General features: G+C 41.5%; 1 protein-coding gene across 3 annotated transcripts in view; it reads left to right on the forward strand.

Moving 5' to 3' along the window:
- Nucleotides 1-201: 201 nt before the first annotated feature.
- LGR5 (leucine rich repeat containing G protein-coupled receptor 5) overlaps nucleotides 202-16,909 on the forward strand; it is a gene marked incomplete at both ends in the record, with an annotated part of 121,338 nt that continues 104,630 nt past the window's right edge. For all 3 annotated transcript variants that reach the window (XM_079716020.1, XM_079716021.1, XM_079716022.1), the window contains one exon: nucleotides 202-413. In XM_079716020.1, coding sequence (XP_079572146.1) covers nucleotides 202-413 — 212 coding nt within the window. The remainder of the gene's footprint in view (nucleotides 414-16,909) is intronic.

The following is a 16,909-nucleotide window of genomic DNA, read 5'->3' on the forward strand; positions in this document are numbered from 1 at the left end:
GCGTGGCGGCAGGGGCACGGCCGGGCCCCGCAGCGGTTCTCCTCGGCGCCCCCGCCGGGGGCCAGGAGCGCTGCGCCCCGGGCTGTAGGCTCCCGCGGACCCGCAGAAGCCCGCCGAGCTGCGCCTGGAGCGCCACCGTCCGCCGCAAGCCCGACGCTGCCCTCCCGCCGTGCCTCGCTCGCGGCCCCCTGCCCGGGCACCATGGACACCTCCTCGGTCGGCTTGCTCCTGGCCTTGCCCGTCCTGCTACAGCTGGCGGCCGGGGGCGGCTCGCCGAGGCCGGGCGCGCTGCTGCGGGGGTGCCCCGCGCACTGTCAGTGCGAGCCGGACGGCAGGATGCTGCTCAGGGTGGACTGCTCCGACCTGGGGCTTTCGGAGCTGCCCTCCAACCTCAGTGTCTTCACCTCCTACCTGTAAGTGCGCCTCCACTCCGCTCTGGAAAGGGGGCAGAGGGAGGAAAGGAGGCGGGCCCTAGGCCAGGCTGGGGGCTCCTCGGCTCCCGCCTGCTCTGGAGGGGGCGGGCGAGTTTGCAAAGGGCGTCTTGGCCAGGCGTGTTTGGGCCCCTGGGAAATGCACGTGTCTCGGGGTAGCACGCCCGCACTTTCTGGGCCCGCACTTTCTGGGCCCGCAGAGAAGCGTCTTCAAGTGCAACCCGGGAAAGCGCTGGTGCGCTGCAGCTTTGCGGTCCAGCTCTAGGCAGGTCGCCGCGCGAATTCCTCCGACTGGAGGCATTTGCCTGCAGTGTGGGCATGTGTGCCCCTGAGCCTGGAACCCAAGGGCAGGCTGCCCAGTTGGTCCCTGCCCCAACCTCCCCTCCTTGTCCTGTCGCGTTCCACGAAGAGATGGGCTGTAAAAATTTCCCCAAAGGAGAACTCCAACTCGTCCAGCTCCAAAGGAATTTACTCTGCATCCCTTGCACAGTCGCGTGATGTAACCTTTTTCTTTTCTTTTCTTTTCTTTCTTTTTCTTTCTCTCCCACCCCCCCCCCCTTTTTTTTAAATGAAGTGATTATAATGTGGCAACCACAAACCCGATAAGAGCTGCCAGAACGTTATCTTTACCTTTGGCTGCCCGAGCCGCCCTTTGAAGTGCCCGGGGCCACGGTGTAATCTTTAACCATCTCCTCCTCCGGGGGAGGAAAGGGAAGTGGGCTGAAGGCGGCGGGGCGGGTAAACAGCGGCGCAGACACCCAAGTGGAGACCTGAAGCTCTCTGTCATCCCTCGGGGATCCTCCCAGCCCGTCATCCCCCCCCCACCACAGACTCCAAACCCCAACTGCGGAGACGAGGCAGCGGCTCATTTCATAATCTGGTCTCTGGAAAATCCAGGCCCGGAGGGTAACAGGTGGTCGGGTGGACGTGGTGACCCAAGAGGAACCCGATTCTTGGGAACCAAGGCGACAACTCTCCATCGCCCTGTGGAGAATTTGGGGCTCGATTCCTTCGCGCAGAGAGACCAGGGGTCGGGACCATTCGGGAAAAGGGGCACTCGTGGCCACAAGGTTACACGTTTAGGTTTGAACTCGAGGCACTGCGGTGAGCCCACCCCAAACCCTGGCAATCCCAGTTTCGGCTTCTCTGATGTACCTTGGCAGGAGCGAGTTGGGATGTTTGTGAACTCGGTCTTTCCTCTGTTTAGTTGTTTTCTGGAGGGAAGAAACATGAAGAGGCTTGCACAACGCTTTACACTAGATAGTGATTCTTTTTCTAGAGACAGAGTGAGGAAGAAAAAAAAACATTCTTTTTTACTTGCTTTGATTTTGCGTTGAAAGGGAGGGATTATCCTGCTAGATTTTAGTGTTAGTAGATGGCAGTCCCTTCCTCACCTACCATAAAACTATTTTGGCTGCTTTCCCTATCTGAGAAGTTTATAAAATTAACCTATTTCCCCACCAGGTTTCCCTTCAGTGGCACTTAATTGCATGGTGTAGTGATATTTTTACAGTGATGGAAATCTTCTCCCCTAAGTGATCATTCTCTAAGAATTCACATTTCCTCCTCCTAAACAACTATCTGTACTACGAAATTGTCTGTACTATTCATCTCCAGTCTCTGAGTTTAACTGCTAAACTCAGTGTTTCAAGAATCACATATTCTCCTGTATCGTGAATTTCTGAGAGTGGTTGGCAGTTGCACTTAAGAGCCTAGAACTATTCTTCCCCATCACCCTGAAGAAACTGGCCATATACAAGGGAGTTGTGCAATCCCCCCAAACATTTACCTATTTAAGTAATACACTTGTTAGAAAACTTGTGTAAGGATACAGAAAATAAATGTCACGACTTTTTTTCTCTCACTCATTTGTTAGACTTCTGTTACTAAAAGTTGGCGTAAGATACTGCTTCAAATCATTTCCCACATACCTCAAATGCAGTTAACTGCATCCTCCATGTGCTGGGGAGATCTGACTGCCACTGTTCCCTATCTATCATTATGGATAACCCCTTGGAGTTGATACCATTAGGAAGTTAATTGTCAGCTTTTTCTCATGCTATTTGATGACAGCCTGTATCCTGGCCTAAGGGGAAATGTTCTCATTGTCCTATAAAATATTAAACTCAGAGTGTCTGTGAAAAGTGTCACAGTGAAATGTCAGATACTTGCATCTAATGGTTAACATTTCAGGGAATATGAGTGCTAAATGTAGAAATCAGTCCTGAAGTAAATAACCAAACTGATGTTCTTCATGATGGGCAATTTCAGAATTGGTCTCCTTATAGAGTACAAAATGCCAGAGGCCATCGGATGCCCTGCCTTGGTGGGTTGAAGGGTTTGAGGTTGGGGGGTTTGTTTTGACAACCTCAGGAACTCTGTGCCGACATTAAGGGTAGATGGTGCCCTCTTTTGGTTACACCTAGAATTAAGTGACCATTTCTCCTTCACTTGTGCACTCACAACCTGAAAGAGAAATCTTTATTTACTCATATTCAAATAAATAAGCATGTGTTTTACTGGTTGTATTATTTTAAGAGATAACTTCTTTTTGCTCTTAAATGGGAACACGAAGTTACAGCCCCGCTCCACTGGGGCCCAGTGGTAATTAAGCTTTGATGAGAAAGTTGCAGTGTGCAAAGACTGATGTGGGTGAAAGACCAGACTACTATCTTTTATTGTTTGTAATAAGTTACCACCATTTCTTTGAGTGAAAATGTTATCTCTTAATCTTCCTCCTCTCCCCAGAAAAGAACAAGCATTTCATTTTCTTCAGATTGATGGTGGCAAGTTCCAGCTGTACGCGTTTGGCAAATAGATTTGCCACAATCTGATAACTGGCTAGTCCAACTCGTAGGTAAAGAAAGTTTCTTCAATCTCTTCATAGAAGGTTAGAGCTGTTTATGTACAGCTTTAGAATCTTTCTTCCCCAGAAAAGCTAAGTCTTAAGCCAGTCCAAACATTAACTCTCTTTTCTTACTGAACTGCATTCTCCAGTGGATCTGTAATTGGACCACTGAACATGCGTGGTATAAACACTGGAAATTTTCAATCTTAATCTTTCTCTCTCTCTCTCTCTCTCTCTCTCTCTCTCTCTCTGTTTCTCTCTTCCAGTGATTATGGGCTCTGATTTTACAACAGGGGCTAATAAAGCTCACTCAGCAGAAAACAAGGAACACACCAAGATTAAGACATAAAAGCAGACAATAATTATTTCCAACGTTTAGTACATCTCAACCTAGCAGTAGTGATCTGTCAGAAAGAAAGTAGTGCTAGCATCTAATCTTATTATAGGTAAGTTATTTTAATGCATCAAACGTGGACATTTTTGCTAATAAGGTCTTAAAAGTAAGCTCCCTATACTACTTTGATGTATCTTTCATCCAGTTAGTGTGGCATCCAAATAGAAAACTAAATCCTAATGAATACCTTAATATAGTAAATATACTTTTCTTTATTGATCTAGAACAGCCATTTTATTTTTAAATGAAAACTGAATTTTTCCCTGCTATTGCTTAAAGACATGAACATTTCATCCACAGGCAAATTTATGTCACATAAACTAAAGGAACCAAGAGAAAGATTTTTTTTTATGTAGTTTGGTTACTTTTCCATATGTAACTTTGTAACAAAATTTAATTTTACACATAACTGGTAAAACTAGTTTTCATTAAAAAAACAATCAAAAATCTCGTTTATAACTAATTAAGAATGCCCTGGTGTCATACATGTGTTCTAAGCATTTAAGATACGGTTTCAAAATTAAAGAAACTTTTCAGACTCTTCCTTGAAAATTATTTAATATATTTCTACTTCCCTTCAAGCAAAGAAAACTATTTTAAATGAAGGAAAATTTTGTACTTTAGAGATGATTACAAAAGCCTTAATTGTTACAACAGTCTTAAAATTTAGGTCAGTTGCAAAAGTCATAGTTTGCTCTACAACCTACTTGCAAAAATCGTTAAAAATATAATGATATCAGTGACTTTTCTGCGTTTTAATGAAGTTCTTTCTTTTTCTTCAGGATGCCCAGGTTTTCTTAGTAGTGTTTTTGTTATGGGGGCAATTATTGAAACTAATTGACTGAGTTAGTCTGAGTGATTTCTTTTTTAAGTAGTGGCTCTGATTCAAACAATTTTGTGGTGTAGATTTAGACTAAATATTTTACTGAATATGTTCAACATATGCATGGCAGAGTTTTTGTGACAATAATGAATTTTTACATATAGTAAGCATGATCCTCAATCAGATCTTCGATCTTTTTTCCCTTTACACATTTTCTTCAAAGTAAAGGCAGAGTTCTGATCTGCAGCGAAAGGTGGCAGTCACAAATGAGTTAGAAGATTGGAATAAAAAAATAACCTTTGTAATTAAATAAAACTATACTTTAATAATGAAACCATTCCCCCTTGGATGTGCTTTAAAAAGTTCAGAAACACAAAACTAGTCTATAATTTCTCAAAGTCAAGTTTTTAACTGAACTGTTTGTTTTTAATTTCCAAAACATGTAACTGTCAAAAGCATAGACATAATAACCAAGTAAACAATTAACTATCATAAAACTAAAGACGTTGCGGAATATTTATAGTTTTACAACTGATACCTAATATCTACTTACCTTAATAAAGCATTTTTTATATTTCTTCTATTGAATGTATACATTTAAGTCATTTTAGCTATAAATTTAAGTATGTTTCCAATTAAACCAAATCATATGCCATAATATAGAAATGAAAAACAGTAGTGAGTGCTACACTGAGCAATTTTGTGAAGTAATTCTTTTGGTTTTGTTCAGTTATTTATATAAATTTAGAATAATGTTAAATGGCACATTTCCTTGCAAACACCCACAAGTGGATATTTCTGGTAAATTGAATTCTTCATGAGAAGGCAAATTCCTTCCTATGAGATTCAACCTCCTCACTCCTGGTGCAGTGTTTTCCTTTATACAGTCTCATTCTGTAGTAGAAAAATGAATCAGACTGGCGTTAGAGCCACCACTGATATATTACTTACCAAGCTGATAATTTAGTCCTATTGCTATTTTTGATGTATCTTAGGATTTCATTTGTTAAACTACCCATGAGTTCCAACCTACTACAACTCTTTTATTCCCAGATCTGTCAGCTTCAATATACAGTTTTATTCAGTCATTATAGACGCCAACTACATGCTCAGTTTCACCCATGGAACTCCTTAGCTATGGGAAAAGGAGACATTGCATAGGCTGTGTGGTGGAATTTTTTCATAAAAATTTTCATAATTCAAAATTAATTTGGTTCTCCATAGGTGACATGGTAGGAAGCAGGCTCATTCTTGAAATCTCTGGCATTTTCTCCCACTTCTTCAAGTTAATTTTTTTTTTTTACACTGATTGAACCCAGTGGAAATGCCTTATTTGAAAGTGGTAGGTAGAAGAACGTTGATCATTTGATTTCACAATATGGAATAATGTTATCTAGTAGTAATGCTAAAAGACGGTTAACAGGGTGTTCAAATTAGTAGGTTAACTTTTTTTTTCCTTTTTTAAATTAAAAAGTCTTTAATTTTAATTGAGATGTAATTGATGTATAATATTAGTGTCGGGTGTACACATAAAGATACAATATTTGTATCGAAAATGATAGCCACGATAAGTCTAGTTAACATCCATTAACCACACATTGGGTTAACTACTTTTAAAATGCTTCGTAAGCAGGAGTACTTCTTCATACCCTCATTCTCAGTGTTTAAATCTGGGATTGGAAAAGCTGGAATTTACTTTAAAAGTATGCAAAAGAACCAACCATTGTCCATGAAACCATCTTCCTTAAAATCAGACGGAATAATTCTCCGGGAGGTAATGATGGGCTGTCTTTCTTTCAGGGTTTATCTTCCTCACTAGACTGTGAGCTCCGCCAGGCTAGGAAATTTTCTACTTTATTTCCCAAGTGCCCACACCAGTGCCTGGCACTTAAGAGATGTTCAGTAAATACTTGTAATGTTGAATTGAATAGAATTGGCTGAACCAGCTGCTGAAATCCCAGTGGCTAAAAGAGCCCAGAGAAAGACAGATGAGAACTACTTGTCTGCAAGTAAGAGAACAACACAAGGCTACTGGTATCCCACAATTATGGCTCAGCCCCATTGGAAATACAATTAAATTGTATTTTGCTTAAATGATGCCATGAGTTGTTTAACAAACACACCAGAATTTACATGTCTAAATTACTTTATTATTGTAATGACACTAATTATAACAGCTGACATTTATACTGTTCTTCCTGAGTGCCAGGCATTATGCTGCTACTTTACTCAATCCCACATCCCACAACAACCTTTTGACACAGGTACTATTATCATCCCTATCTTGGGGGGCCCGTTAGCTTATTGCAAGGCTATTTCCATTGCACAAAATGTTTGGGGGGGCCTCTTTGAAATTATCTTCAGGGCCAGTTTACCAGAAACACAAGAAAACCAGCCTTCTAATGTTTAGCTATGCCTCATAGTAATTGTAATTGGTGCTGAAATACTTCTTCTTAGGAACACAGTTTATGAAGCTCTAATACCACAAATATTTCTTCAAGGAATCCTGGGAAATGCAGTTTTTAGTTTTCAGTAAAATGAGAATAATATTATATAGCTTAGGGCCAATCTTTTAAGTTTAGTAGATACCTTTTCATATATCCATTTTCTTACTACCACAAAAACTATTTCTCTTGTCTCCAAGTCGAAGATAAATTGTGGTAGTGCCCAAGTATTTTAAAGAGTGATCAGCTGACTAATAACTTCCAAGTTAAAAATGAAACTTTTTTTTTCTATGACCAGATCTATGTGTCAAATAAAGTAGCTGAATTCTTTGGAACTATTTGTCAACTCAGAGAGACATGAACTTTCTTAATAGGCCAATTTTATTTAAGTTTGTATTTACCTTTAAAACTGATGAGATAAGATGAATTGACACATCATTTATTTGATTCAGAATGGAGAATCATTTCAAAGTTTTATCTACTTATCGATCACTCTGTAAGCTCTGCACAGTTTAACAATTAAGCCAGTGATACAGACTTCTGTGTAAATAAGAAATCTGGATAAGTCAGAGAAAAGTCCCTTCCTTCAAACAAAGAACTTTTCCTGAACTATCCATTTAGTTTCTTCAGTCCTTCAGTTCATTTGCTGCTGTAAACCTGTGTTAATCATTTATTGTATTACAAAGTCAACATGAAATATCAATAGCTGACCAATTAATTATAAAGCATATTCAATGTAAAGAACACCTCCTCAAGGAAGAACTGATGTTTAGAAAATTTAGGTTACATTGGGATATAATCTCTAAAAGCTCTTACAACAGTACACTCAACTGTAGTTTTCTGTGAACATTAATAATTTAAAATTATAGCAGATAGAAACTATTCAATACTATATGTAAAATAGATAAACAACAAGGTCCTACTGTATAGCACAGGGAATTATATTCAGTATCTTGTAATAAACCATAATGGAAAAGAATATGAAAAGGAATATATATGTAAAAAAATTATTCAGCAATCCCTAACTTTCAAGTGTCTCATTTTTAACATATGCACATTTTTTCCATGTTCATTTTGCCCTTGTTGGCTTCAGAAGGAGTTTGATTTCATCTCCTAACGAAGACTGTGATGGTCTAGGGGAAAGAAAGCCATCTCTCATGCACACACTAACACACACACAGCAACACACCAATAAGAAACAGTTTCCTTTGTGCCACTTGCTCGGTGGAAAAGATACATAACATTGACATGGCATGGCAGTGGAGAGCCGACCCTTTTAAGGGGAGACACTGAGGAACTGGCTGTGAAGGCACCTTCAGTTAGCTTCAGAAGCTGAAATGCAGAAGACAATTGTTCTGGCAATGGGAGCCCAACTCCAGCTGGGAACGCGTGCACCGAGCTGACCTTCCTCGTCAGCCTGCCAGCTGAGATTAAGCTTTCCTCAAGTGGTCCCTTGTTAGCCCAGCCTTTTCCCCAGTGTTGCTCATCTTTCACAACTGGAAGCCAAGTGTTTCAAACTGTTACTCAATTTGGCAGCCAAATTCCTTTATTTCCTCCTTCCACCTCCTTTTCTGCCCCTCTCTCTGTCTCTGTCTGTCTGTCTGTCTGTCTCTCTCTCTCTCACACACACACACACACACACACACAGTGATGACTAACCTTATATGCACGCCTTCCTTTCCAAAGTCCACACTAAGAAGAGAATCTAAGAATTTTTATGTTTCGCTAAAAAACTAGTAAACACTCTTGTGCTCCTTTTTCTCTTGAAACCTTGATTAAATAGAACAGGGACCTCTACAAAAGATGTCTCTTTGCAGAAATAACCTTCCTTTGATCAAAAAAGCCACAAAAGTGTACTTCTCGGGAAAGTAGAAAACCACACATGATCTCAAGTGGAAAAAATATAAAGAATTTGCTGAATTTTTAACCTTAGCACGTAACAAAGATATTATTTTAAAGTTGGTTGGTTAATGTGGGCTGTGTTAGAACTTTCATTGTGTCGTGTTTGGGTTTACCCAATGTTATTTTAATGAGCTTATTGGTTCGACACACAAAATACCACATGACGCTTGAAGTTTTTAGGTTATAAATTTTCTTGTGAGGCACTTATTTGAAGGAACTCTGTTACATAATCAATTGGTCTTTAAATCTATCAGCACAAAAATAACCTTTCACTTTTTGTATACATATACGGTGAAGATTATTTGATTATAAAAATTTCCATGGAAGGAGCTATATTCCTTAATCATCTATTATGTGTATATATTAAGATGTTCACAATAAACATTTATTTCACAATGTTTGTTGAATGAATCTACAGAATGAGATTGGAGTCTTCTAGTAAAGACTGAAATAAGAAATCTTCCTCTTTATTTTCTCTTCATACTTCTTGTCCTGAAGGGACCCTTAGCAGACCTGCTTGCATTTAGCCATAGATGTACTCTATAATTAGTACTGTTGTCTGCCCGATAGAGTAAAGCCTAGAAAAATATGGCAAGAGAGATGGAAAGGGTGTGTGGAAATCTGCCACCCAAGAAATAGCACAGGCAGAACAGAGAGACGGTGAGACCTCCGCTAGGCATTCAGCCCCGGTTGGTACATTTCTCCTGAGTCTCTCCTTATCCTTCTCCATCCCTCTCTTCCAGAGAGTATCAGAGTAGGACTGGAAGGATGTATTTTCCTTTTCTCAGACACTCTACCCCCCAGGGCTTCAATCTACAAGACGAAGGGAAGTTTAGAAAGAAGAGTCTTGGGGATTAAAGTTATCAACTCTTAAACGCACTGAAATGGGGGTCTTTGATTTTAACTTGGGGAATCCACCATCCCTGTGGTAGGAGACCTGAACTCACTGAAGCCCCCATCCCCCAGCAGCTGGTATTCTCCGGGGCTCAGTGCAGCGGAGTACAGGAGGAAGTTCAAGATCTTTTTTCATTGAGTCTTCAAGCTCGGGTAGCAAAAGGAAATCCTAGTTAAACCAGATTCTCCCAGGGTGTAAGCCTATCTCATTTGAAGATCTCAGAAGTTTTAGCAGCATGATTAACTGAGAGCAAGGATCCACCTTCCAACTTACAGCTGTTGGCTTGAGCATAAAGTCCACTGCCCCAGGGTCTTGTAATCGTGAGAAGTGTTAGGTGGATATGGTCTGGTCCTGAATGACTATTACAGAGTAATTTGAAGCCCCCTTTGCCTTAGCTGTAGAAACTCGTCAGAACATAGTTAATTGTATAATGGGAAGAGAAAGGCTAATTTTGGTAGATTTTTGTTAATTACAGTAAAACCAATTCAGAGCTCGCACTAATAGCTAACTATATTTAGAGTAAGCTCTACTGTAAAGAACTAAAAGGATAATCTTTTATCCACAAATTACCAGAATGACTAAGCTGTATACCTAAGGTCACATTACACAGTGCAAAACTGAAATTTAATCATGATTGCTAGAGCATTACCCTAATTGTGCAAATAAGCGGAATTAAAATCACTTAGATGGGTTGCAGAGGTTTTTGATGAGTTAAAAGCTATGTCTACCCATAGGCTTTAGAATAGAAAAGAGCTTGGAGATGACCTAATCCAACACCTTCATTTTCACAGATGATGAAATTCATGCTTATAAGAGGTAAACAACATACCCAAAAATCACATAACTAGCAAGGATGGAATTGGAACCCAAGTCTCCCAAAATCCCCGGTTGAATGCTCCTTCTTTCCACCTTTTCGCTCCAATGCCAGATACTCAAGTGAATTCTAAAACTCCCAGTTACTTTTCTAGATGTTACCAAGTATCCTGTTGCTTATGCATATTATATGTTCATATCTAGGTATGTGCCTGAATCTCAGTCTGATAAGATTTTGGCCCACTGTAGATACAGATAAAGTGTCTCTGTATCACCTAAAACATCCGTAAGGCAGAAAGAAGCAATCAGATTTCGTTTGAGGAATAAATAACTTCCCAAATTTCAGTTCATAGTCTTTAAACATGTCTTTACTGTAATTTAAATTTCACTTGGGACTTTAATTTGACCAAATTCAGGTAGTCTTCTTGTCTCTTGTGTCTGTTCCCTTTCTCCCCTACCACTGAAATTGCATTAATTCTGGCTCTCCTCCCTTTTTGCCTGGATAACTGTGGCAGTCTCCTATCTTGGTTTGCATAGACCCCCCAAGACACACACACTCCCTGCCACCCCACGAGTTTGTCCAAGATGAAATTCTGCTCACGTCTCCCGTACATTCAGTCCTTCAGTGGTTTCCTGTGGCTTTCACGGTAGAGTTTAACTCCTTAGTTTAACCCACAAAATCAACTTGTCTTGACTCATCCCTCACTCGCAAACCCTGTTGCCAATCCCCCCTCCCCAGCCCCCCACGTTCTCTCCTCTCCAGCCATATCAAACCACATCCTGCAGCTTCCATGTCTCAGGCCTCCCCAGGTGTTCACATGTGTTGGGCTCTGCGAATGCCTTTCTTCTTTTTCATCTTTCCAACTTCTGTGAGTCTTTCCATACTCAGTTCAAACATCACCTCCTCCAGAAAGCTTTCTGTGACCCACCATTTTCGAAACCTGTCTGATGCTCCCACATCATCCTGAGCCCAGACTGTCCCAGCACTCACCACCTGTGATCACCATACTTGATCTGCTTGTCTGTTTTCACTACTGGACTCTATACTCCCCTTGAATTGTAGATTTTCTTGGACCAAAGAAGAAAGGAGTCTCACTGGATTAGAACACAAAATTCCTAGGTACCAATCATGGTTTTCATTTTCTCTACTTTATGATGCTTTGCTATCTTGGGGCCTTGCTTACCCAGGAGGGACTGCCTCGCCCAGGGCTATCCCTGGAGATAGCAACGACTCCCCTGCAAGTGCGCCTTTCATGTGCAAACCAAGCAACCCAAAGCCCACACCCCCAACCTCCTTCTTTATCGGGCTCTTGCAGGACTCTTACACCCTAGGTCAATATTTCCTGCCCTAATCACCCCAGGGCCAGGTACCAGATAACTCGGGGCAACACCTACATCCCGAGCCTGATGACATTATTCAAACTAGCCAATTCTAAGTCTGCTTTTCCTGCCCATTCCTTCCCACGGAAACCACAGTAAAGGCTCTTGCCCCCGCTTTCTTCCCTCTCCTTCTTCTACCCACCATGTGGTCCTGCATAGCTGGATGTGCCCCCCTGCTCTTGGTAACTGTGAATGACAAACCATCTTTTCACTAGCAGTCATCTTGTGCTCTATAGGCAATCCTCTACCTGAATAACTTTAACACCTACATCTTCAGACACCCTTTGCCCCTGCATGCCTGTGCCTGGGCAACTTCAAAAGCCTTTATGGCCGGGGCACACTTAAGGGACAGTCAACACCATTTTCCCTCTCTAGGGGACACTCCCTGTTCCCCTAAACTCTACGTAAGACTCGCACATCATCCACGCCTAAGATACAAGGTGCCACCAAATGTATAACAGAGAGTGAGATAAGCTGATTGAATCTCCGGTATAATCTTATAATGTGGTGACCAAGAGGCCCTTCCTTCTGAACTTGGCAGACTGCATTGTTTGTAAACTCCCAAAACAGAAAAAAAAAAAAAATCAAAAAGTGCTTTTTAACAGTTTTACCCCTAATTTCTCATTTGAGTCTCATAAAATAGTTATGAGTACCCCTACTTCAGAAATGAGAACATCTTTTGACAAAGCTCACATGTCTTGAATAACCTTAGCAGGTTACTCCGCATCTTAGTTTTCTCATCAGTAAAATGACAATAATAATGACATTTACCTCACTGGATTGTTGTGAAGATTGGTAAGACAACGTATGTAAAGAACTTTGCATAGTACCTCATATGTGGAGCATGCATGAAATGTTAAATGTTAGTGGTTTTGTCTGCCATGGTGTTACAGTTGTTATAACACTCAACCCATTTTTTTCAAATACACAGTGTTGCCTCTTGTTGTTATCCCCCCAAAATAGTTAAATTAATTGCCCTAAAATTTTACAAGTGTAAATGCAATTTTCATTAAACAAGATTTTTTAATGTTAAAAATGAGAGGAGGGGCTTCCCTCGTGGCGCAGTGGTTGAGAGTCCGCCTGACGATGCAGGGGACGCAGGTTCGTGCCCCAGTCCGGGAAGATCCCACATGCCACGGAGCGGCTGGGCCCGTGAGCCATGGCCGCTGAGTCTGCGCGTCCAGAGCCTGTGCTCTGCAACGGGAGAGGCCACAACAGTGAGAGGCCCGCGTACCGGAAAACAAAACAAAAAAAAAAGTGTTTTTTTTTTAATATTAACAACGGAAAAAAATAATTATACTCTAAGGAAAAAAACTGATTTAAGAAATAGGCTTGGGCTTCCCTGGTGGCGCAGTGGTTGAGAGTCCGCCTGCCGATGCAGGGGAAACGGGTTCGTGCCCCGGTCTGGGAAGATCCCACATGCCGCGGAGCGGCTGGGCCCGTGAGCCATGGCCGCTGGGCCTGTGCGTCCGGAGCCTGTGCTCCGCAACGGGAGAGGCCACAACAGTGAGAGGCCCACATACCACAAAAAAAAAAAAAAAAAAGAAATAGGCTTATGTCTATCTGAAAATACATTCAAAAGAGTTGAACTTTCATGAGGAATTTCAGTAGCTGTTTTCAGTAAATAAGCAGTTGGTTCTATGCAATTACAGGAAGGATGTTTGCATTCAGTGATGACAATGAGGCTAAAATTACTTCCTAGGGAATCATAGATACCAGTGACTTGAAACTGGGAGCGGGGTCGGGATTCAAAGTTAAATAGGAGGTCAGAGTACCACTCGGCTTATATTTAAGCACGAGGCCTCTGGAATTAGGTCCAGTGGACCCCCAGCAGAGAGGGGAGATGCATGGGTGGTTATTGGACTGGACAGTCTTTTAACTCTGCTGGATAAGCCCATGTCACCATCTCTACAGATTCTCGGCACCCCTCTGCAGAAGAAGCAAGCTGCTTTACCTATGACCAACAAAATCAAGAGAGCAGGTCTGAAAAGGACAAGGGAAATCTCCCCCATAGGAACACTTTTCTCTCTTACTAAATGTGAAAAGATGATTCTGGAATTCTCAAGTGCCTACTGAATTACTAAAGTAGGAAGCTGATCTATTTTGCAGCCCTGAAGCCAGAATTAAAGAAACTTTCAGACAGACATTATGTGTTATCCAGCAGCACAGATTGGAGAAATGGGATCTGTCAGCCTGGCTTTAGAAAGCAGTCCAAATAGTCACTAAACCAAGGGGGATCGAAGGCAGCAAAAGTTGACCAACTTCAAATGAAGAGTCAGAAGGGTCTGTCTCTCAGGCAAAGCAAAGTTCTTTAGGTGGAAGGGGAGTAAGAGGAAAGTGACTGTCCCGAGGAGACTGTGACATATAAGGAAGGGATTTCAAAAGTGTCAAGAGAGACTCAAAGGTGAGGTGAACTGAAGGATCAGAAGAAGAGTGAGGGGGACTTCCCTGGTGGCGCAGTGGTTGGGAGTCCGCCTGCCGATGCAGGGGACACGGGTTCGTGCCCCGGTCTGGGAGGATCCCACATGCCACAGAGCGGCTGGGCCCGTGAGCCATGGCCGCTGAGCCTGCACGTCCGGAGCCTGTGCTCTGCAACGGAAGAGGCCACGGCAGTGAGAGTGAGGCTAGAGGACAAGCTGTCAAGTGTGGCACAGACCCTGGCTACTGTCTCTGCTGTGGGGTTGGCTCACCCAAAGGATAAAGTTCAGTCCTTCAGAGATCTACACACACACACACACACACACGGGCACATCTCTGCATTTACACAATGGAAACTCCTTTTGGAAGCAACCTCAAAATCCTGAAATACATGTATCTACTCTATCTACAAGGCCACTGGCACACTGCTAAGAGCTGGGAAATCATTGCTATTATGGTGCAGCAAAACCAAAGAAAACCAAAACATGCAGAGGAGCAGTGGTCTAGATTAGAGTCTAGATCCACGGTTCTCAAGCTTGTCGGCATCTCAGCTCCATTTGAGTAATGTGAACCATCTCCAGGCCCAGATCACACACCAAACCAACTAAATCAGAACCTCTGGGGGAAGAAGCTAGGCATCAGAATGATTTTTCACTCTCCAAGGTAAATGCAATGTGCAGTCAAGTTTTGAGAACCCCTGAACTAGGTCTAGCTACCCCACTGATATCAGCCGTAGACCCTCTGTAAGATGCAGAGCCTCCCTGCCTCAATTTCACATCTGTAAAGTAAGAGAGGTGCGCACATGCTCTGAGATAGCTCCTAAATCTATCGTTCTATGAATCCATCAGCTTGACATGTGTGGGTATTGTCCTAGGGCAGGTGTGGCAGGATTGTAGAAAATGGGAGGTTTCCACACACCCACAGTCAAACCCATTTTGTGCAGCAATTCTGGGAGCATTGTTTACCCTCCTGCAGTGAGCGTTACTTAAAATGACTTTATTTGTTTTACAGTTTAGAGGGCCTCTGTAGGTAGCCTCAGGAGCCCATTCATTTCATTAACATTAAATCAACAAGCAGACCTTCTTTCTGCCTCTCTCAAGCAGGATTAATGGATTTTGGCATGATTTGTGCATCTAGCAGCAAAACCTCGTGCTGAGAAAGCTAGCAGGCTTGACTAATTCCCAGCAGTGCTAACTTCATAAACTTACTTTAAGCTTTTAACTTTGACTGAAGATTAAAGGTAATGACTTCACGCTGTTACATTTGAATGCATGATACTCAAGGTGCATTAAAGAAACTATACAAAATGACAAACTATTTGATAAATTAACATTATATATGTTTGCATGTGTGTGTATATGTATAAATATATGGTTTATATGCTTATGAAAATACTCAATTTTGTGATGTAAAAAATGGATCCTCTAAAACACTGAGATTCACCTAATAAATAATCATTACACTAAATATGGTATTGGCAGATGCATATGTAAAGTGTAAGCATGAGAACCTATAGTCTGAATATTGTAAATACGCTAATAGGAGGCCCAGTGTTGTGTGAAGCTGTAACATCATGGACTGTTGAATATGAATAATTTTCTAAGAAGCAAAATGATTCTACTCTCTGAGACCAGTTAACACATATAAAGAATCCCCCATATGACCATGCTAACCCTTTTTTCTTCCAGACAGTCTTAAATTAAATTCAAAATTCAGAGAAGTCTGCATGAAGAAGAGAGAGAAAAGGGAAAAAATACAATATTTCCAGCCCATCTGACAAGACTACATAAAAAGCTTTTGATCAAAGGGTCTTAAGTACACTTTACTGGTGTGACAAACAACAGTTTTATCCCTTTATTAGATTTATTTTCTTCTGAAAACTGCAGTGACCAGGGTATGGTTTGTGAAAGAAAGCTGGCAGGGTTGTGTTCTTTGATTCCTAATTAACACCTTCAGTCTCAAAAGAGAACCAACAGAAATACCATAAAATGTTGCAGCTGCATTGTGATTCCGCTTGGTTGGTTTGCTAAAAGTCGGCTGGGCATTGGCAGCTGCAATAAAGAGAAAGCTCAATGGATGTTTTGTATTGTGCCCACTGAAGTGAAAGAAGGCAACCATTTTAATTTTCAAATGGGCAGCTGCAGAGGGAGGTTTAAATGGAGCTAAATACAAGATTTACTGTTAATTTATAGTAAATAAACAATGAAAATAAAACCTAACTTTCAAGTTTTTGCGGTCACATAGAAATTTTAGTGAGAAATTATGAAGGACAATAATTTGGGAGCCTTTTAGCTACTGATTGGAGGAATTTGGCAGCAAGGAATCACATTCATTATTAAAATCAAAATAGGAAAGAGCTGAGTAAGCCAAAGCTTTAGAAATGGACATTTCCACTTTGAGAGGTAAAGGTCTGTCTTTCCTGTCCTTGGTAATATAACTCCCTCATCCCACTTTATTGAAACCCTAAAATTCATTCAGATCAGAATTGAGTAAGATTCCCTACACACACAGCCCCACCTCACTTTTTTTAAGAGCATGGAGTTGAATTTTGCCTTGAGTAG

Source organism: Hyperoodon ampullatus (genome assembly GCF_949752795.1).
Source record: "Hyperoodon ampullatus genome assembly, chromosome: 11".
NCBI classification, from domain to species: Eukaryota; Metazoa; Chordata; class Mammalia; order Artiodactyla; family Ziphiidae; genus Hyperoodon; species Hyperoodon ampullatus.